Source organism: Sander vitreus, chromosome 18 (genome assembly GCF_031162955.1).
Source record: "Sander vitreus isolate 19-12246 chromosome 18, sanVit1, whole genome shotgun sequence".
In the NCBI taxonomy this organism is placed as follows: Eukaryota; Metazoa; Chordata; class Actinopteri; order Perciformes; family Percidae; genus Sander; species Sander vitreus.
Window position 1 is genome coordinate 9,231,916 of NC_135872.1, and position 18,225 is coordinate 9,250,140.

General features: G+C 41.5%; 1 protein-coding gene across 1 annotated transcript; it reads left to right on the top strand.

The window, feature by feature from the left end:
* Positions 1–12,960: 12,960 nt before the first annotated feature.
* On the top strand, positions 12,961–17,401 carry LOC144533833 (uncharacterized). The gene is made up of 10 exons (XM_078275399.1): positions 12,961–12,988; positions 13,338–13,799; positions 14,448–14,521; positions 14,922–15,532; positions 15,615–15,702; positions 15,838–15,913; positions 16,012–16,048; positions 16,345–16,441; positions 16,583–16,699; positions 17,312–17,401. Exons 1-10 carry the CDS (start codon positions 12,961–12,963, stop codon positions 17,399–17,401), a joined length of 1,680 nt encoding a protein of 559 aa, XP_078131525.1.
* The last annotated feature ends 824 nt before the right edge of the window (positions 17,402–18,225 follow it).

Sequence of the window (18,225 nt, forward strand, 5' to 3'; positions counted from 1 at the left end):
CTCATCATGCTCATTTTTAAAGCTTAAGCTCATGCACTAAAAGGTCATAAACAGCATCACTGCATGGCCTGCTTGCTTTATTTTCCTTAAAATGATCCAGTCCACACAGACATTAACATTCTGCCTCAACCTTGAGAAAATGATGAGCAAGGTATGATAAAGAGCAAGTTCTGCGGATGGCTGATAAAGAAGAAAAAACTCGGAACAATTCTTTAGGTTATGCACATCAAACAAGCAGAGATGTTCCCGTATCCACGTTCACTTCATCTGGGCCTTTGTGCTGACAAAGCCTGTAAAGGCACAGTAGGACCCTACACATGATTAACTCACAGATAATCTCTGATGTGTGGTTGGGCTGAAACTCCACTGTCAGCTCATTTTGTAATGCGTAAAGACATTTTCAGAATGTGATTAACACATACAAGATCATTGTTTGAGCAAATGCTGTCAAACTTGTGATCCTACAGTCTTTATCTAAGGATGGTGTTATGATATAGAACGACACTGAAACACTACAGACACACGGTAACAATTAGTGTTGGGCTAAATATGCAAAATGTCCCTGAGATATTAATGAACAGAACAGAAAGGTAAAGCTTCAGTTTAAAAATAGCCAAACCTGACCTCAAAATGTTAGTTCACTGGTGAATTATACACCAACAAACATGCTCCTAGCGACAAGCAAATTCTTTTCTCATGTCACAAGAATCTTGAGAATACGTTTTGGTGTCAATATTTATAACCAAGTAAATAAAAATTCACGGAATTTAAGATTACTCTTTCATGGTTTCGTCTTGGCCTTTGGCTTCAAAAGCATCACAGTGATAGCGATAGTATTTGAGGATTGTGCTGATGTGAGCCAGCATTTGATCATCCATGATGCCCAAAAAATGCCATGGGAAAGGCAGCGGACCCCTGCAGTGCTTTTTCCTTGGATGGTTCTCAGTGCTCTGACCTCTGCTGAGAGATGGAGTCGTGCAGAGTTTACCTAATTAACGACTATCTCTTTTAAGCTCTATGCCCAAATTCTCCACACATTACTGTACAACAGCTAACACCGCCATTATGCTATGTGAGGTTGATTTGCTGTCTTCACCTGTCTGTCCTTTGGTATTAGGCTCAAACCTTTCCCATCATGCACTGTGCTAGATGGTAAATAAACATCTCCAGGACATGGTCAAACCCTATACCCCAACCCGCCTACTCCGGTCTGCATCTGCCAACCTGCTTGCTGCCCCCTCACAGCGAGGGAGAACTAGTCACTCAACGAAATCCCGACTGTTTGCTGTCCTGGCTCCTAAATGGTGGAATGAGCTCCCTATTGACATCAAGATGGCCTACGCATCTTCCGCCGAAGGCTAAAAACACATCTCTTCTGACTACACCTCAGATAAACATAACATAGTTTTGCTTATTTAAAGCTAATGTACTTGCACTTACTACTTGTTGTCGGAGTTTGCACCTTCAGGGTTGAAAGCACTTAATTGGAAGTCGCTTTGGATAAAAGCGTCAGCTAAATGACATGTAATGTAATGTAATGTAATCTCATCTGTCCGATCACACGTAACATAAACTTTACAGAAGTAAAGTTACAGCACACAGAAAGAAAAGCAGGAATCAATCTTTTTCATTGTAAGAGGACAGTGCTAACAACCGGGCTTATCCAAAGGAATGTTGAGGTATAAAGCTGCGTTAATAAATATTTTTACATTAACAATGGATGGAATGTCTATGTGCATGTGAACGGTGTCGCTCTTAGTGACAAACCACAAACCCAACCTCTGCAGTTTTCAAATCTATGGAGCATTTTACAGCTCACTGCTCTTGTCAGCATAGTTTCCAGCCTCAATAGTCAGCGATACACTTCCTGCACAGCACCAAACAGCAGACAAAATTAGCAACTAGCTTGGAACTTAGCAGCTAAAGAGCCAGATATTTCTCTCAGGAGTTGTTAAAAGGAGAGTAAGTATTGGACCCACGTTCATCAGGGGGACACAAACACGACTCTTAAAGGAATGTTAATGTTTCTCCATATCTGCTGGATGTGTAAATAGGCAAGTGTCTGCTATTCGCCATATCAACCTAATAAGGTGATAATATGTCAATGTTGCTGCTTGTTGTACTGCCCCCAGGTGGCCATAAATAAATACATGAATGCAGGTTTAAGTAGTAGTTTGAAACTCATCTAAGGAAGAAGGCTGGCATTATTCTATATTAAGAAGAATTATAAGTCCCATGAACCAACAATATACTATCTGACTTTCCCAGCCTGTCTGTAGCTTTCAGTCCCAAGCCTATTGGTTCCTACTGAAGAAGTACATCTTTAAAACAATAATATATATAAATATTAAATATGTAAAAATATAGTTTAAATTGTATATTATTTTTCGTAATACTGTTGGGCACTGTAGATAGAGCAGAAATTACCCCAAAAAGGAGTAAATTGTGTATTTGCAGAGAACTTTTTTAGCTGCGGATTAACACACATTTGGTTTGCCGGTGACTTTATGGCACCAGGATGGTGCACAAAAAGTAAACTCTGGTTCTAGTCAAAATATGGTTCTAGTTGAGATGTAGAGAAGTTTGGGTAACTTCAAGCTCACCCGGAAGAACGTGCTGCACCCCATGTAGGCTGAGTTCAGACCCGCGGCCCTTTGCTGCATGTCATCCCCTCTCTCTCTCTCTCTCTCTCTCCCCCTTTCCTGTCTCTCTGTACTGAGATAAAATAAATAAATAATAATCTTTAAAAAAAAATATGTAGAAAAGTTTAAAATTTGGAGACGAGCTTTGAACTGTTTAACAACTTGTAATACAGAATATAATATCAAGTTGGTCAAAGGACCAGTCTGAGATATAACTTATTGTTTTATTTTACCTGCCCTGATGTTGTGATCTAAATCTTCAAATAATTCCTCATTCAGCATTTCCCTGCGTCTGAGGTTTATAGTTTAATTCATAAGACAGCTGAATTAAATTACAGGAGTCAAAACTTAGATGTGCCAAGAAGGCTAAGTGGTCTTACAACCTGAAATATGGTCAAACATCCACTATTTTACAGAGCCTGTGTTTATGGAAATGATGAACATTGATGTGTTTTAATACTTTTTGGTCGAAGAATGAAGGTCAATGGCACATAGCAATAAGATATATATATATATATATATATATATATACATATATACAGTTTTGGGCTACAAGGGCAACACTTAGTATGATCAGTTCGGTCTTTTTATGGGATTATTTGCCAATAAGAAAAATATAGAATATCACCAGACTTACCCTTTATAGTCTCTGAATAAAAAGTTTACACTATTACCAACCAGTTACTACAACAGGCCACAATGGTCTGATCCTACTCATCACTTGAAAAGAACAAAGAAGCTTCCATCATAACACTGTCATTCCTTCAGATCCCTGCTATTATAAAGCCATTATACAACATGTATAAAAAGAAAAGCAAAAAGAAGCCACCTTTTAGCGTAAATAACATCTCCTCATTATGTGTGTCTTGATCACCCCTCCCACCTCTTACCTGAGTCCTTCTCAAAGAAAAGACAGCAGTGAGTCTGTAGTAGCCATGGTAACACCTGTGACAGATGAAAAGATGGATGACAGATATAGTACAATACAGCTGAGTCACTCCAAGCACACACACACACACACACACACACACACACACACACACACACACGCACACACACACACGCACACACACACGCACACACGCACACGCGCACACACACACACACACACACACACACACACACTGACTGACTGACTGACTGAATGGAGGGGAGCAGCACAATAGGAACGTGTGGGCATTTACAGACAGAAGAAACTTGAGGAAGAAACTGTGGGTCCCCTGCATTCACAATGGATTCAATGGCACCACCCTCCACCTCCAAACACATATACTCTAATTCTCACAACACCTCCTCACCCACACACCATGCATCATCCAGTGATTGATTGGTGCAGGAAACACCCTACAAGTGCAAAAAAAAAAAAAATCATTCAGCGAGTGACTCATCCATGCACTGCAGAACTTTCTATCATTTACACTTCTCTCAGTCTGACCAGGTGCGACACGCTGGATTCACCTGTCTGGTCAAGACCCCCAAACCTCCATCAGACCTGGTGCACTTGAGATAACAGTCAATAACAACAACAGGCTTTACTGCAGGCTTGGTTCATGCACAAACACGACACCATTCATCTTCCCTCCTACCTTTTTCAGCGCTGACATCTTCCTCCTCAGAGGTCACTTCTTCTTCGATAGTACACGGGCGGTTAATAAGTGAAAGGCGATCATGTCTCCTGTATGCCGTGAAAATGTTCATTGCGTTGTTCGTTAGAAACATCTGCGACAGAGCGGCCGTAGTTTCCCATGATGACGGCGGCTTGTATGTATTTTCTTGTCCGACGCAAGTCCTGATGTAGCGGCAGACTTCATTCTCTGGAGATGAATTATAATGCACTGATGTTGTTGTGGTCACTGATAGCACAGCTCCGCTTATGAAGGCAGCCAATATCAGACGCCATTTTTACAAAGTATGCACCTACAGTATAGCCTACTTGTATTGATATTAAATAATAAACAGACTAACGTTACACGTACTGTAACTTCTCAACAGCCTAACATACAAAGTTAAGAAGAAAAACGTATTAAAAAGTAAAAGCATTCTTTTTAATCGATGCCAGCCTACATTAAATAAGCATGACGTAGCCTACACAATTCAAAGTGAATTGGTGAATAATAATAATAAACATGGCTTTTACAATGGAAAACAAAAAGTTCCAGTTTAGTGTAGTTTGTGAAGGCTATAAATAAAATGTCCTAAATATTACATCACTGCACCTATATTAGCCTACTTCAGACCTACACATATGAGCTGAACTTGAAATATAGACAAAAAATAACACACATAGGTTTCATGTCCTGTTTATTTTTATTTTCTTATTCAATATTACTAACTGAATTTGCATTGTACTTTTAATTAACAAAGTAAACATCTCTTTACAGTAAAACAAGGAATAAAATCCACAACGAAAAATGTAAAATTATAATTAAAATATGTAATAATTCAAAATTAGTTAAGAGAAAGTTATTATTAGTTTTAAGAAGGGATTTAAAGGTGGATACTGACTTTGCTTGTGCTGCCTGATGATTAAAATAACTGACATTTTACCCCCCTTATTGAAATAATTTGTAATATTTAAAGGATGTCCTTCAACAACTATTGTTGACCCAAGTGTCCTTGCACTTTACTCCAGCAGAGCTTCATGACAAGCCAGTGTCGGTTCACTGCTGTGTCACTGGGCAGCTGCTGTGGGGTTTGTTATCAGCAGTGTACTGGTAAAGTACAAGCTCAGCGTGTATTTCTTTGTTAGTTCTCATAATTGACATCCAGACTGGGACAGTCTTCTCCAACACACCCTAATCTACTTTACCTCTCTTTGTCTCCTAGAGAAGACATCAGCCCACAACTTACAAAAGTTTCTCCTCATCCTCCTCAAGCTTGATAATTATAAACAAATATTTTTAAGGTTTCTAAAGGGAAGTTTGCAGAAAAATAAACTAGTTTTGTTTCAAAGTGCCTTAAGCTTTAGAGCCAGTGTTTATGGTAATTAAATTGAGTGGGATAAGTGTGAAGAAATATGGTGAGATTGAGTTGTGATGCTAAGAAACTGATCTTTGCGGTGTGGTGTACAGGAAAGGTCACTGAGAAACCATGGGTACAGTACATAAAACAGCCAGAAGCAAAAGAAACTGCCTGAATCGCTAAAGCTTTGCTCACACTGCAGACACAAATAGATTGTCCATCCATCCATCTTCGTCCGCTTATCCGATATCGGGTCGCGGGGGTAGCAGCTCCAGCAGAGGACTCCAAACTTCCCTTTCCCGAGCCACATTAACCAGCTCCGACTGGGGGATGCCGAGGCATTCCCAGGCCAGGTTGGAGATATAATCCCTCCACCTAGTCCTGGGTCTTCCCCGAGGCCTCCTCCCAGCTGGACGTGCCTGGAACACCTCCCTAGAGAGGCGCCCAGGGGGCATCCTTACCAAATGCCCGAACCACCTCAACTGGCTCCTTTTGACGCGAAGGAGCAGCGGCTCTACTCCGAGCTCCTCACGGATGACTGAGCTTCTCACCCTATCTCTAAGGGAGATGCCAGCCACCCTCCTGAGGAAACCCATTTCGGCCGCTTGTACCCTGGATCTTGTTCTTTCGGTCATGACCCAGCCTTCATGACCATAGGTGAGGGTAGGAACGAAAATTGACCAGTAGATTGAGAGCTTTTCCTTCGGTGCGAAAAATTAATGTAATACCGCACCCGCTGCGCCGATTCTCCGACCAATCTCCCGCTCCATTGTCCCCTCACTCGCAAACAAGACCCCAAGGTACTTGAACTCCTTCACTTGGGGTAAGGACTCATTCCCTACCTGGAGAAGGCACTCCATCGGTTTCCTGCTGAGAACCATGGCCTCCGATTTAGAGGTGCTGATCCTCATCCCAGCCGCTTCACACTCGGCTGCGAACCGATCCAGTGAGTGCTGAAGGTCACAGGCCGATGATGCCATCAGGACCACATCATCTGCAAAAAGCAGCGATGAGATCCCCAGCCCACCGAACTGCAACCCCTCTCCACCCCGACTACGCCTCGATATCCTGTCCATAAATACTACAAACAGGATTGGTGACAAAGCGCAGCCCTGGCGGAGGCCAACCCTCACCTGAAACGAGTCCGACTTACTGCCGAGAACCCGGACACAGCTCTCGCTTTGGTCGTACAGAGATTGGATGGCCCTGAGAAGGGACCCCCCTCACCCCGTACTCCCGCAGCACCTCCCACAGTATCTCCCGGGGGCACCCGGTCATACGCCTTCTCCAGATCCACAAAACACATGTAGACCGGTTGGGCATACTCCCAGGCTCCCTCCAGGATCCTTGCGAGAGTAAAGATCTGGTCCGTTGTTCCACGACCAGGACGGAATCCGCATTGTTCCTCTTCAACCTGAGGTTTGACTATCGACCGAACCCTCCTTTCCAGCACCTTGGAGTAGACTTTACCGGGGAGGCTGAGAAGTGTGATACCCCTGTAATTGGCACACACCCTCTGGTCCCCCTTTTTGAAAAGGGGAACCACCACCCCGGTCTGCCACTCCTTAGGCACCGTCCCAGACTTCCACGCAATGTTGAAGAGGCGTGTCAACCAAGACAACCCCTCCACACCCAGAGATTTAAGCATTTCTGGACGGATCTCATCAATCCCTGGGGCTTTGCCACTGTGGAGTTGTTTAACTACCTCAGCAACTTCCACCAGGGAAATTGACGACAATCCCCCATCATCCTCCAGCTCTGCCTCTACCATAGAGGGTGTATTAGTCAGATTTAGGAGTTCCTCAAAATGCTCCTTCCACCACCCTATTACCTCCTCAGTTGAGGTCAACAGCGTCCCATCCTTACTGTACACAGCTTGGATGGTTCCCCGCTTCCCCCTCCTGAGGTGGCGAACGGTTTTCCAGAAGCACCTTGGTGCCGACCGAAAGTCCTTCTCCATGTCTTCTCCGAACTTCTCCCACACCCGCTGCTTTGCCTCTTTCACGGCAGAGGCTGCAGCCCTTAGGGCCCTTCGGTACCTTGCAACTGCCTCCGGAGTCCTCAAATAGATTGTACACAGTAAAAATCAATCAGTCCTTATAACATTACTCTAACAATGATTACAACCTTTCGCAACAAGAAAACTTACACACAGCATTCACTGCTCCATCAAAAAGTCTCTGCAAGTAGATTTTAGTTAAATGGAATGAAAATGATTTGTGTCTGGAAGGTAGAGGAAACAAAATCAAAAGTCTGAGACACTGCAGCATATGTTGACAATTGACAATAATGATAGTATACACATTTTGCATAAATAGGAAAACAAACTCCCAAAACACTGTTATTGTGTATGAAGCTTACATAACTCACACAAAGTTGACCCTTCACAAACATTTTCAAGTGTTTCGTTAAGTGTTATTGCTTGTCTACTGTATGCAGTATAAAAATTGACCAAACTCTCCATAGACCCACTGTCTAAGAATAATAAAGAAATAAAGAAAATACTGTGAAAGAGTTAGGGGGAAAGCTCAAACTCCACCTTTTTGAATGATCACAAATTAATGCATACTTAAACTAAGTAACTTAATGCAAGAATTAAGACAACATAAATTTTAGATTTTTTTTTTTTAAATGTTCTTTGTGAATTATAACAGACAGTGGAAAACCAAACGTTATTGCCTCTTTCATTATTCCTGTCAGTACTGGGTTTTGGTCACTGGAGGGCGCCAGAGACAATCTTCTTCACCGTACTCTGTCCATGGTGCTGAAACATTTAAAGGTAGCCTACTCGACACTAAACTCTACATAGCAGTCTCACTCTGGATCTCTCCATTGTGCTGAAACAGTCCAGACTTTCTTACTGTTGATTTTTATTTCAACTGAACACACACACACACACACACACACACACACACACACACACACACACACACACACACACACACACACACACACATAGTCAGTGGTGGAATGTAACTATGGTAAGTACATTTACTCGTGACTAAGTACTGTACTTAAATGCAGTTTTGAGGTATTTTTATTTTATCCTACTGTATTATATGGCCTACTACATTATGTACTACATGTTGGAAGCCAATATTGTGCTTTCTACCTTACTACATTTATTTTAACGCTTCCGTTACTTTTCAAATACAAACTCATAATGTATGATTTATTATTATGGATTAAAATACTCATTCTTTTAGTAAAAGATCTTCTTCCACCACTACATAAAGTCGTTTTTACTGCACCAATTTAATGTGTTTGTATTCAAATTCTATTGGTCCGAATATGACATGACCAAGACCTTATCTGAATTTTTTTCCTGCTTCTTTGGCAACTTGAATTACACTACTATCGTATCTCCACTATTACAGTTCCCCCCACATATAGCATTCCTCCATCCTCTTTGTCTTTGTCCTACACTTTTTCATCCAATGACTCATCCAGCAGTTCTGCTGCCACTACTATGCTGTCTTGTAGCAATGTAACATTACTGTGTGATGTGTCAAATTAACCAAAAGACAAACACAAGGAAAATGTGGCTCGGGAAAGATTTAAAGTTATACTTTATATTTCACTTGTTTTCTTTTCTTTTTACATTAGTTGACATCTGTCCTGTCAGTCTCATCTGCAATGTGGATAAATTCCTTTGAATTGTGACGTTAAATGTACCCTAACTCTTTATACAAACAAACACCTGTTAGTCTCATGTCCTGTGTGAGTTAATTGGTTTTAAGGTTGGTATAATTGCTTGTTTGATTCTGCCATTGAATTTGGGTTTCCATTTAAAGTATCATTGGAAATATTTGTTCTGGCTGACACAAACTAGAACACAGAGACGATATCTGTTAGTCTTAGTGATGCTCGTCAGCCTGTGAGTAATTACACATAATAAGGGTATTCAGTATCTATAGTATAGTATAGTAGTATATAGTTATCTTATTTCCACTCCATAATACAATGACTATGCTTTGCATTCAATAGTCAACATGGCATGCAATAGTGGTACAGTTAGAGCTCCCCTCATGCTGACCAATATGGACCAGTACGAAACAGGTGGACCCACTGGAACCTCTTCAATGACACTTGGAAATCCCAGTTCAGACTCCAACTTTTGGACCTGCTTAACTGGATTAGCAAAGTCATACCTGCTAAAGATTACTTGAATTGTTTAGTTGTTTTTCTTTCACATCTTATGTGCTTTGGCAGCTGCTATGAGACGTAACACACCTGAAGCTGTCGGCCTAATCTGTTAGCTGCGTGCCACCACACCTGCATTTAAAGATAATTAGCCTCCAGGTGTGACTGCTTCCTCGCGCAGCTTTCCCGCCACTCTTTTTCTCAGCAGAAAAACATTTTATTAAATATACGTCACATTATTTATTGTTTTGAGTCGTTACTTTGTGTGAAAACATTTTCCAAACATGCATGATGACATTAACAACACTCGTGTCGTCAATCCAACGTGCAGCTGCGCAACCAGTTTGTTTCTGCCTCCTTCTCTTTTTGTCGCATTGGATTTAAAGGAGAAGCAGAGTTTGATATTAGCCTGTTGGGAATTTGACACAAGTTATAGATGGTGGCTGCCTTTCTGCAGCTGTGTGGTGACTATGGGATATCTGGAAACAGGATTGTCACAGTAACTTGAACAGTGTCCTTCGGGGGATTTGGGAGACGGGGCGCAGAAAACGCCGACAGGGAGGTCTAAACACTCGGAGAAGAAACCCGCCGGACAGCCGGGGACGAAACTGGAAGGCGTCCAGCTGGCAGGTTGAGCAGGTAGGATCAATGAACCTGGAAGGTTACGGTGTGTGCAGTGTCGTTGGTTGGATGCAAAGTATGTCACGGTAACAATAGTTTCACAAAATAAAATCACCCGCCCCGATAGGGATTGTTCTTTTTGGAGAGAAAAAAACGTGGCTCCTTGGAAGCGGGGATATGTAGCACAGCAAGACAAGTTTACACATTTATATAAATTACTCGTTAATACGGCATACAATTCACTTGCAACACCTTGATTGATTAGTCTTGGTTTTTAGTCTTGGTTAGTTCCCTTGGTATCTTCATACCACGTAAAATGTTTTACGGAGGCCAGTAGTCAGCAGATGGACTCAGTGGTAAAAAAATAGATTATTTTGAAATGTAATGCGTCATAGGAAATCATGTGCATACCGAATCCCCCTCGGGATAGCAACAACATCTTCCTGAGGTTAGTTATGACGTTTAATGTATGTCTCTTTTCTCAATAACCACGGCAACCTTAAATCACTAGATTATTTAATGGGGTTTTGTTTTTTGTAGGGGAATCGGCCATGTGTTACAAATGATAATTCCACAACACTGCAGAAGAGCCAGTGTATAATTGTTAATAAGGATGTTATCATGTTAACACAACCGTGGCTCATTTATTTTTTTATCAACACATTTGTTACTTTATGTCAAATGTATGTGAAAGCTGTTTAACTGTCAGCCCTTAAATCTTGAGTAGGCCTTAAAAACATCTGACAGAGCATTGTGGGGTGGTCAACCAAAACTGCACGCAGGTGACACAGTGACTGTTGTAGGCTACTGTCCAAATGGTATAGTAGAAATATGTTCGATAAGAAACAGTAATCTTATAGAAACCCAGCTGCCATGTTAGGGAGATGTTTGGGCTTCAAGCTTAGCAGATTCTGCACTAAATATTTCCTGAGTAAAAGTCTTGTGAGGCTCTATCTTGACATTGACTTTCGTTCTGCTGATTAAGAGTTCAGTAGTGAGTCATATTCATGAAATATTTATCTTCATTCCCTCCCGTCCAGACAGCAGTGGGCCTCACAAAACGGAGGATGCAGTGAAGGACACTGGCCTATCCAGATACCCACCCCTGCTGGATCATGGGTAACCAGACTGGCAGAGACAACCATGGCACTACAGGTAACTGAGGACAAAAGCAAACAATGGCTGATTTTTATTTTTTTATATATATATATACTTTTCGAAATATAGGTGATTGAGAATACATGTTTAAGTTTCTGCACTGCTCATGGCCAGTTTTCTCACACATGCTCGAATTTACACCTGATTATTTTATGTAAGACAGACTTTTTTTAGGAATATTTTCTTCCTGGTTTCAAGACAGAAAGTGAAAATAAACTAGTTTTCAATCAGAACTTTGTAAAACTATTCTTTTTGTGATGCTGAAGAGTAGCAAGAGCCTTTACACTAAGGAAGGCATCAGCTGAAACGTTTGTACTTGTTACTCTTCTACATTACAAAAGAATAAAAATGCAAAAATCATACATACAGAATATTGACAACTTCAGAATACTATTGTGTGAACCAGTTTATTTCAATTGGAATAGCAGATTTTACTGGCTTCAGCACAAACAATGGTGAGTGCAGTGTCATTACATCCCCCCCTAATTCTAAGAAAATGTAAAGACAAAGACCATTCAACATAAGCTTTTGTTTACTTAAAGCACACTAGTGCAAAGGCAGCACAAAGCATGTTCTGAACTGAAGCATGCCGTTTAAGCAGGAATTAGACAATACTGATGGAAGAAAGCCAAAATGTTTCATTTTTGTGTAAATGTATTCTTAAGGACAAGTTTACAATACTTAAGGCTGAATCACAAAGTGGGGCTGCTGTAGAGGTGAGCATCACATGTCCTGACACTCTATAGATGTACCCTGTTGGTCTAAAAAAACATGTCAGTTACTGTATGATCACAGAAACCTCTCTTGGCACACGGGAAGTGATGAATCAGAACTTTGCTGTGAACTTAATACAAACTATATCCCAGAGGATGCAGAGAAAGTTAGAACCAGCAACGTCAGATCTTTCACCTCTCTCATGCCTTCAGTATCCTTCAGTTCAAAGCATCACTGTGCAGCTGTCATTTGGCTCGGCTAATGTATGAAATTGCCCTGTGCAGCCTTCTTACTGAGGGCATTCATTCTCCCGCTTGCTCAGTTTAATTCTCACTTCCAGCTGTTTAAAATGCTGCCCCTTGTTTCCCTCTTTTGGCTGTCAGTATGCAGGAAGTAGGCTCAGGCTAGAGGATGAGAATAGCTCCAATGCTGTAGCTGAGCAGACTACATCATGCTGCTGCCAAGGAAATGATGAGTCTGCAGAATCCTGCAGCACAACACAAAGACAAGGAGGGGAAGCATCTGAGTTGAATAAGGTGGAGATCCTTGTAGCCTGCTGAAATCTGTTTATAACAAGTGTGCAGCACCATAAATGGCATACTGCCAACATCATATAGAAATCACAAAGCTTATTTTTCACTGACCGGTGACGCTTGAGATATTTCAGGATACAGAAGCCAAGCCAAACTGCTAAAGAATCACTCTAAACTCCTTTTTAAAAATGTTTTTCAGAGGCCCTGATGATGAATGTAATCGCTTTGTGGTGGCAGTGAGAGCAGCTGTGAGATAGTAGATCAGGGTAAAATCGCCTCTCCTCCTGGATCTTGCCACATTGGGGAACAGTGTGTGAGTGTTTGCCTGCCAAGACACTGGCAGCATAGGCATTTTGCTGCATCAGTGAGCCCAGGACAGTAAGTAAGGGAGCAGTGCTTACAACTGCAACGAGGAAAAGAAGAGGGGGGGCTTTGCATTCAGCAGACTTTTTTTTTTTTTTAACTTATATTAGATGATTTTAAGGCTCAGGACAGTCATTTTTCTCTTATCTCTCTGATGTTCTTTTGCTCCCCATCTGTTTTACAATTTATTTCCCTCTCTCAGGTTCTCCTTTAGATTTCTTCCACACAGCTCCTACCACGCCCTCAGAGGCAGAGCTGACTGCCATGGCCTTATCCTCTGCAGCTTCCTCCAGTAAGGCACAGACGCCATCACCAGCCGGCAGCACCACCCCCTCCACAATCTCTCCATTCACAGACTGGACACAGAAACTGCCTGCTCCCACAGAATGGGCTGTGATAAGCATAGACAGCATCACCTCAGAGACAAATGTGAGCGATGTAGCAGTGAGGCATGGGAAGGCAGCGGGCAGCCCGACGTCCCTGCCTCCATCCAGAGGATCACCTTCAGAGCAGAGCTGGCTGGAGCGGGATAGTGGACTGGAGCCGCAGGCTGCAGCAGAGAGAGCCGGAGAGGAGATGACCCTGGTTTTACTTAGTCTGATAGAGCACTACAGGGCCTCACTAGGCCTGACCCCCAACACAGATGTTACCACAGGAGCAGTAGGTAGGTCCTCCATCTTTACCGTTTTGTTTTCTTAGACACTTTTAAGTAAACTGTTGCTGACCTCTTTGTGATCAGAAAAAAAATGCAAAATGTGTCTGCCTTTTATTTAAAGTAAATTGTTGTGCTAACAAGTATGAACAAAGTGTCTTGCTTACAGATTATTGATAACTTGCTTAAAACTGTAGCTGTGATTCTTTGCATTTACTTAAATTCATCTGATTTAGTAATGCAACAAGGATGCTGATGTTTTTGCACTACTGAATTAACACAGCATATGGATTAAGTAAATTGACAAGGTAGGAGGAAAACCTTTAGAGAGGTTCTACAGTTTGCAAGAGACAAATAAAAGAAGACTGGTCAAACCCTGGTATTCTTACCCTAACCTTAACTAATCTCACTCCTCATGCCCAAACCTTACCAACAAACGCAATGAGTACTAGCCAATGAGATGCGGGTCCTGCCATCACCCGTCTCTCCGGACCATCCATTCTAGCATCATCCTGTTTTATTCAAGATTTTATAAAAGTGTGCTATATGTTGGTCTTGAGTAAATAACGAATGAATGACATATCCTGATTGCAGTTGTCAGACTTTTAAATCTATTTTCATTCAACCTTGTGTGCTTTTTATGTTAAACTTGTTTTTCAGAGCTGCTCAGGCACTTGATAACAGAGAGAGAGGAGCTGGTTGAGGAGGTAGACACACTGAGGGAGACACTCAGGGTGAGTTGGAGCTGCAGGTCACATGACACCCTTAGGCCTGAATCTCACAAACATTTATTTGCTGTGCAATGGAGATGCAATTTTTTAGACGAAGGAAACATCTTGAGAAATTTAATTGACTTTTTCTTTGGAATTTTTGCCTTTTATAACTATCTATAATTTAATGTGACATCACTATACCATACATTTCCAAATAGCCATGGTTGTGCTCAAAACGTTACAATTACTCGCCTTAGAGTACTGAATTTAAACAAATATTCACATGTTAAGAGATCAAAGGCACCAGTAATATCCAGGACTCTAGAGCACACTAAAAACCACATCGACAACATGCAGCTTTTAAATTCAGATAACAGTTTGTTTTCCATTTGTTTTTCCTTCTTTTGTCCTTCCATGGCAGACAGAGAGGTTGGAGTGGCATCAGTTCCAGTGTGACTTGCAGGTTGCGGTGTCTGTGGCCGACCGGCTGCGGGTCGAGTCGGAGCAGGCTCTGGGTTTGCTCCAGGAGAGCCACAGGGCCGTGGAGGAGCAGCTGGCTCAGGCCCTCAGCAGACAGCAGGAAAAGGACGGAGAGCTGGAGAGTCTGAGGGTTGAGCACAGAGACGTCTGCTGTAAACTGACTGAACTCACCCTGCAGCAGGAGCGAGCTGAGCTGGACACTCTGAGGAACGCATGCAGGGTGAAAGACACAACCGATTGGGATGAACAGGCAGAGAGACGAGACCCTGAGGGGAAGCAGCAGGAAGAAATACAGGAGGTGTTGGAGGAAAAACCCAGGGAAGTTGAAGCCGACCCTGAAGCTAAAAATGTTGAAAAGCAAGAGAATGAGAAGGAAACAAATCAAGAGGTGGATGCTCAAGTTGCGGGTCATGATCCTGAGGAGGCAAATGGATCAGGGAGCGTGCTGCTGACAGGGAAAGGGGTGGCAGAGGGATACATTCGTAGTTTGGCTGCGCTGGAGAAGAAAGGGAGAGATCCAAGGAGGATTGCGATGCTGTCTGAAAGATCTTGGTGAGTCTACGTGAACACTCACAACACATTCACCCCTGTTTACAGAAGACCGTATTTTAAAACATGCAAAAATTTATTTTAGGAGTCTCTCTCGTCTCCCACTCCCAACTGATTCCTCCAGCCAAAATGGGATCTCAAAAAACACTAGCACAACACTGCCGCTATGCAAGGTACAACACTCATTGAATTGATATGAAAATGTTCTTTAAACTATCATGATTATATGGATGGATATCTGGGGAAACACTAATATTATTGTGGGATCACATTAGGCATTTGTAAAATCGGTCTCTAAACTTTTCCAGAAAGAAGAGCCACCAAAACGGAGAAGGATGGAACACATTTTACAGCGGCAGGACAGCTGGTCCAGCTTTTACCCAGGTAAGTTTAAACCTACAGCACCAAACCACCTTTATGTTCTTTTAGACCGCTTAGGAAGTGTACAGTTGTATGACCGTGGCTGCATTTTTGTATTGCAGGAAAACAGGATGAAGAACAAAGCTCAGATTCCATCAAGTAAGTAACCATTAAGCCCTTCTTCATTGTTGATACTGACATCTCAACAGACCTTGAAGTCTGTGTGTAAAAGAGATGGAAAGGCTGATAAATGTTTACCATGAATGAGTCAAATCAACCATGAAATCACATTTAATCACAAGCTCCGTTTGAACCTTTTGCACATTTGAATCTGCAGAAAGAAGCACTTCATCTATTCTTTAATCTCCTTATGTGGTTTAATTCTTTACTGTATAATTAGGTAGCAAATTAAGTTATTCTTAAAACTGTGATGAAAGCTTTTCTTGCTTTCCCAGACCTCAGGATGGTTTCAGTGCTCTGCTGAGGCGTCATGGCGGCTCCAGGAGAAACTCCTTGCTGCGCTGGTGCCAGAATCGTACCCAAGGTTATAAGGTAAGAGAGCAGGATGTCACCATTATTGAAATATTTTGAAATTTGTCACAATCTGGCAAGATGAAGAGGAATTCAGGCTGGGCAACAAAAATACCCTTTTACCAGTTATATTTTGTCTTCATCAAGTATGTTTTGTGGCAGAATATTGAGATCACAAACTTCAGCAGCAGCTGGGAGGACGGCTTGGCATTCTGCGCCGTTTATCACACGTATTTACCAACTCACATCCCGTACGACACCCTCAACCGAGCAGACAAGGTAAAACCGTTGCTGTTGGTTCTCAAAACAAAGGAAACGCATGTTATGAGCAGATTGTTTTAATCATTTTATTTACAAAGACTTTTGACTTAAGCACAAGTCTCAAAAGCTTTTACAGAGACAGAAAAGAAGGGAAAAAAAACCATCAGATATCAAGTTACAAATACTGATCTCTACACTCATAAAACTAGCATACCGGTTAACAATCAAGTCTAAATTTGTGTACTACAGAAAGTCACTCCTGTGAAAAAAAATCTTTTGTACTCACTTTATTATACACGACAAAGGTCTAAGGACCAAAATATCGTTAATAAAGCAAGTAGAAGTGGTCGACAGTGTACTGGATTTTTTTTGGTTCTTTTACAAGAATCCATGACTATAAGGTATGTCTGTAAAATGGTGCACCTGATGATGTAAAGGCTGCTTCTGACTCAAATGTTTTTACAGAAGGAAAATCTGGACCTTGCTTTTAAGACAGGAGAGGGCGTGGGAATTACAGCCACACTTGTGAGACATTTTCCTCAACACATTTGTAAAGAACAATTGTGCAACTTAAACCAGCTGTGTCCACTGGTGTTATAATCGTATCTTTACATGTTAACTGTGTGACAGACAGTGGAGGAGATGCTGAAGGCAGACGGGCCGGACTGGCAGAGGGTCCTGGGTTATGTCGAAAGCGTTTTCCGCCACTTTGAGATGTGACGTTGTTTCCTATCGTCTTGTTGTTTTGCCTGGTTCGATCATTGTGACTGAAGGACTGAGACTGTTCCCCACAAGAAGGTGCTCTACTCATAATGAACCCAGAACAGCCAGGATTTAAAATGTGTGGGCAATATTAGACCTTGACGTGATTTTATGTATCAATACAATGTCCTTCACACATAAATGACCCAGATGGGTACTAAACTTTGCAGTATTTTTAATTTCCTACATACAATTCACACTATACAGATCCAAATAGCTACCATGTGATGATGCACAAGACACCAAAAGATTTGTCACTTTTTTTTTTTTTTTAAGTACAGGAATATGAACACCTGCTCAATTACTTTTAATTTGGGTGCTGGGTGCACTGGTTTTGCACTGTTTGCCTTTTCAAAAAATAAGAGCACTTTATGATGTCAATTTGTGTTATATTTATTGTTATTTTTGTGTTTATAAGTGGATGATTTCAGAATCTGGGGCATTTTTAAGTTTTATTTATCTTGACTAAGTTCTTTATCATGAACCACTGTTATACAATGTAATCATGTCTGCATGCACCCAAACCTAAAACCACAAAACAAAGAAAGGGGCAGACATGAATGCAGATTTTATGTTAGAAAAGTGATGTTTTAACCTGAAATGCTACAGTTACCCGTCTAAGGGAAGTTGCCTTTTGAAGAAAAGTATATATGAAAATATGTGTAAAGCGCTTCAGTATTTCTAACATGGTAAACCTATGACGATGTTGTTGCCAAAGCACTATTGCAATAATAAAGTTATGTATAAGGAAGTCGTTTTCCCCCTACATTTTCTCTATTAAT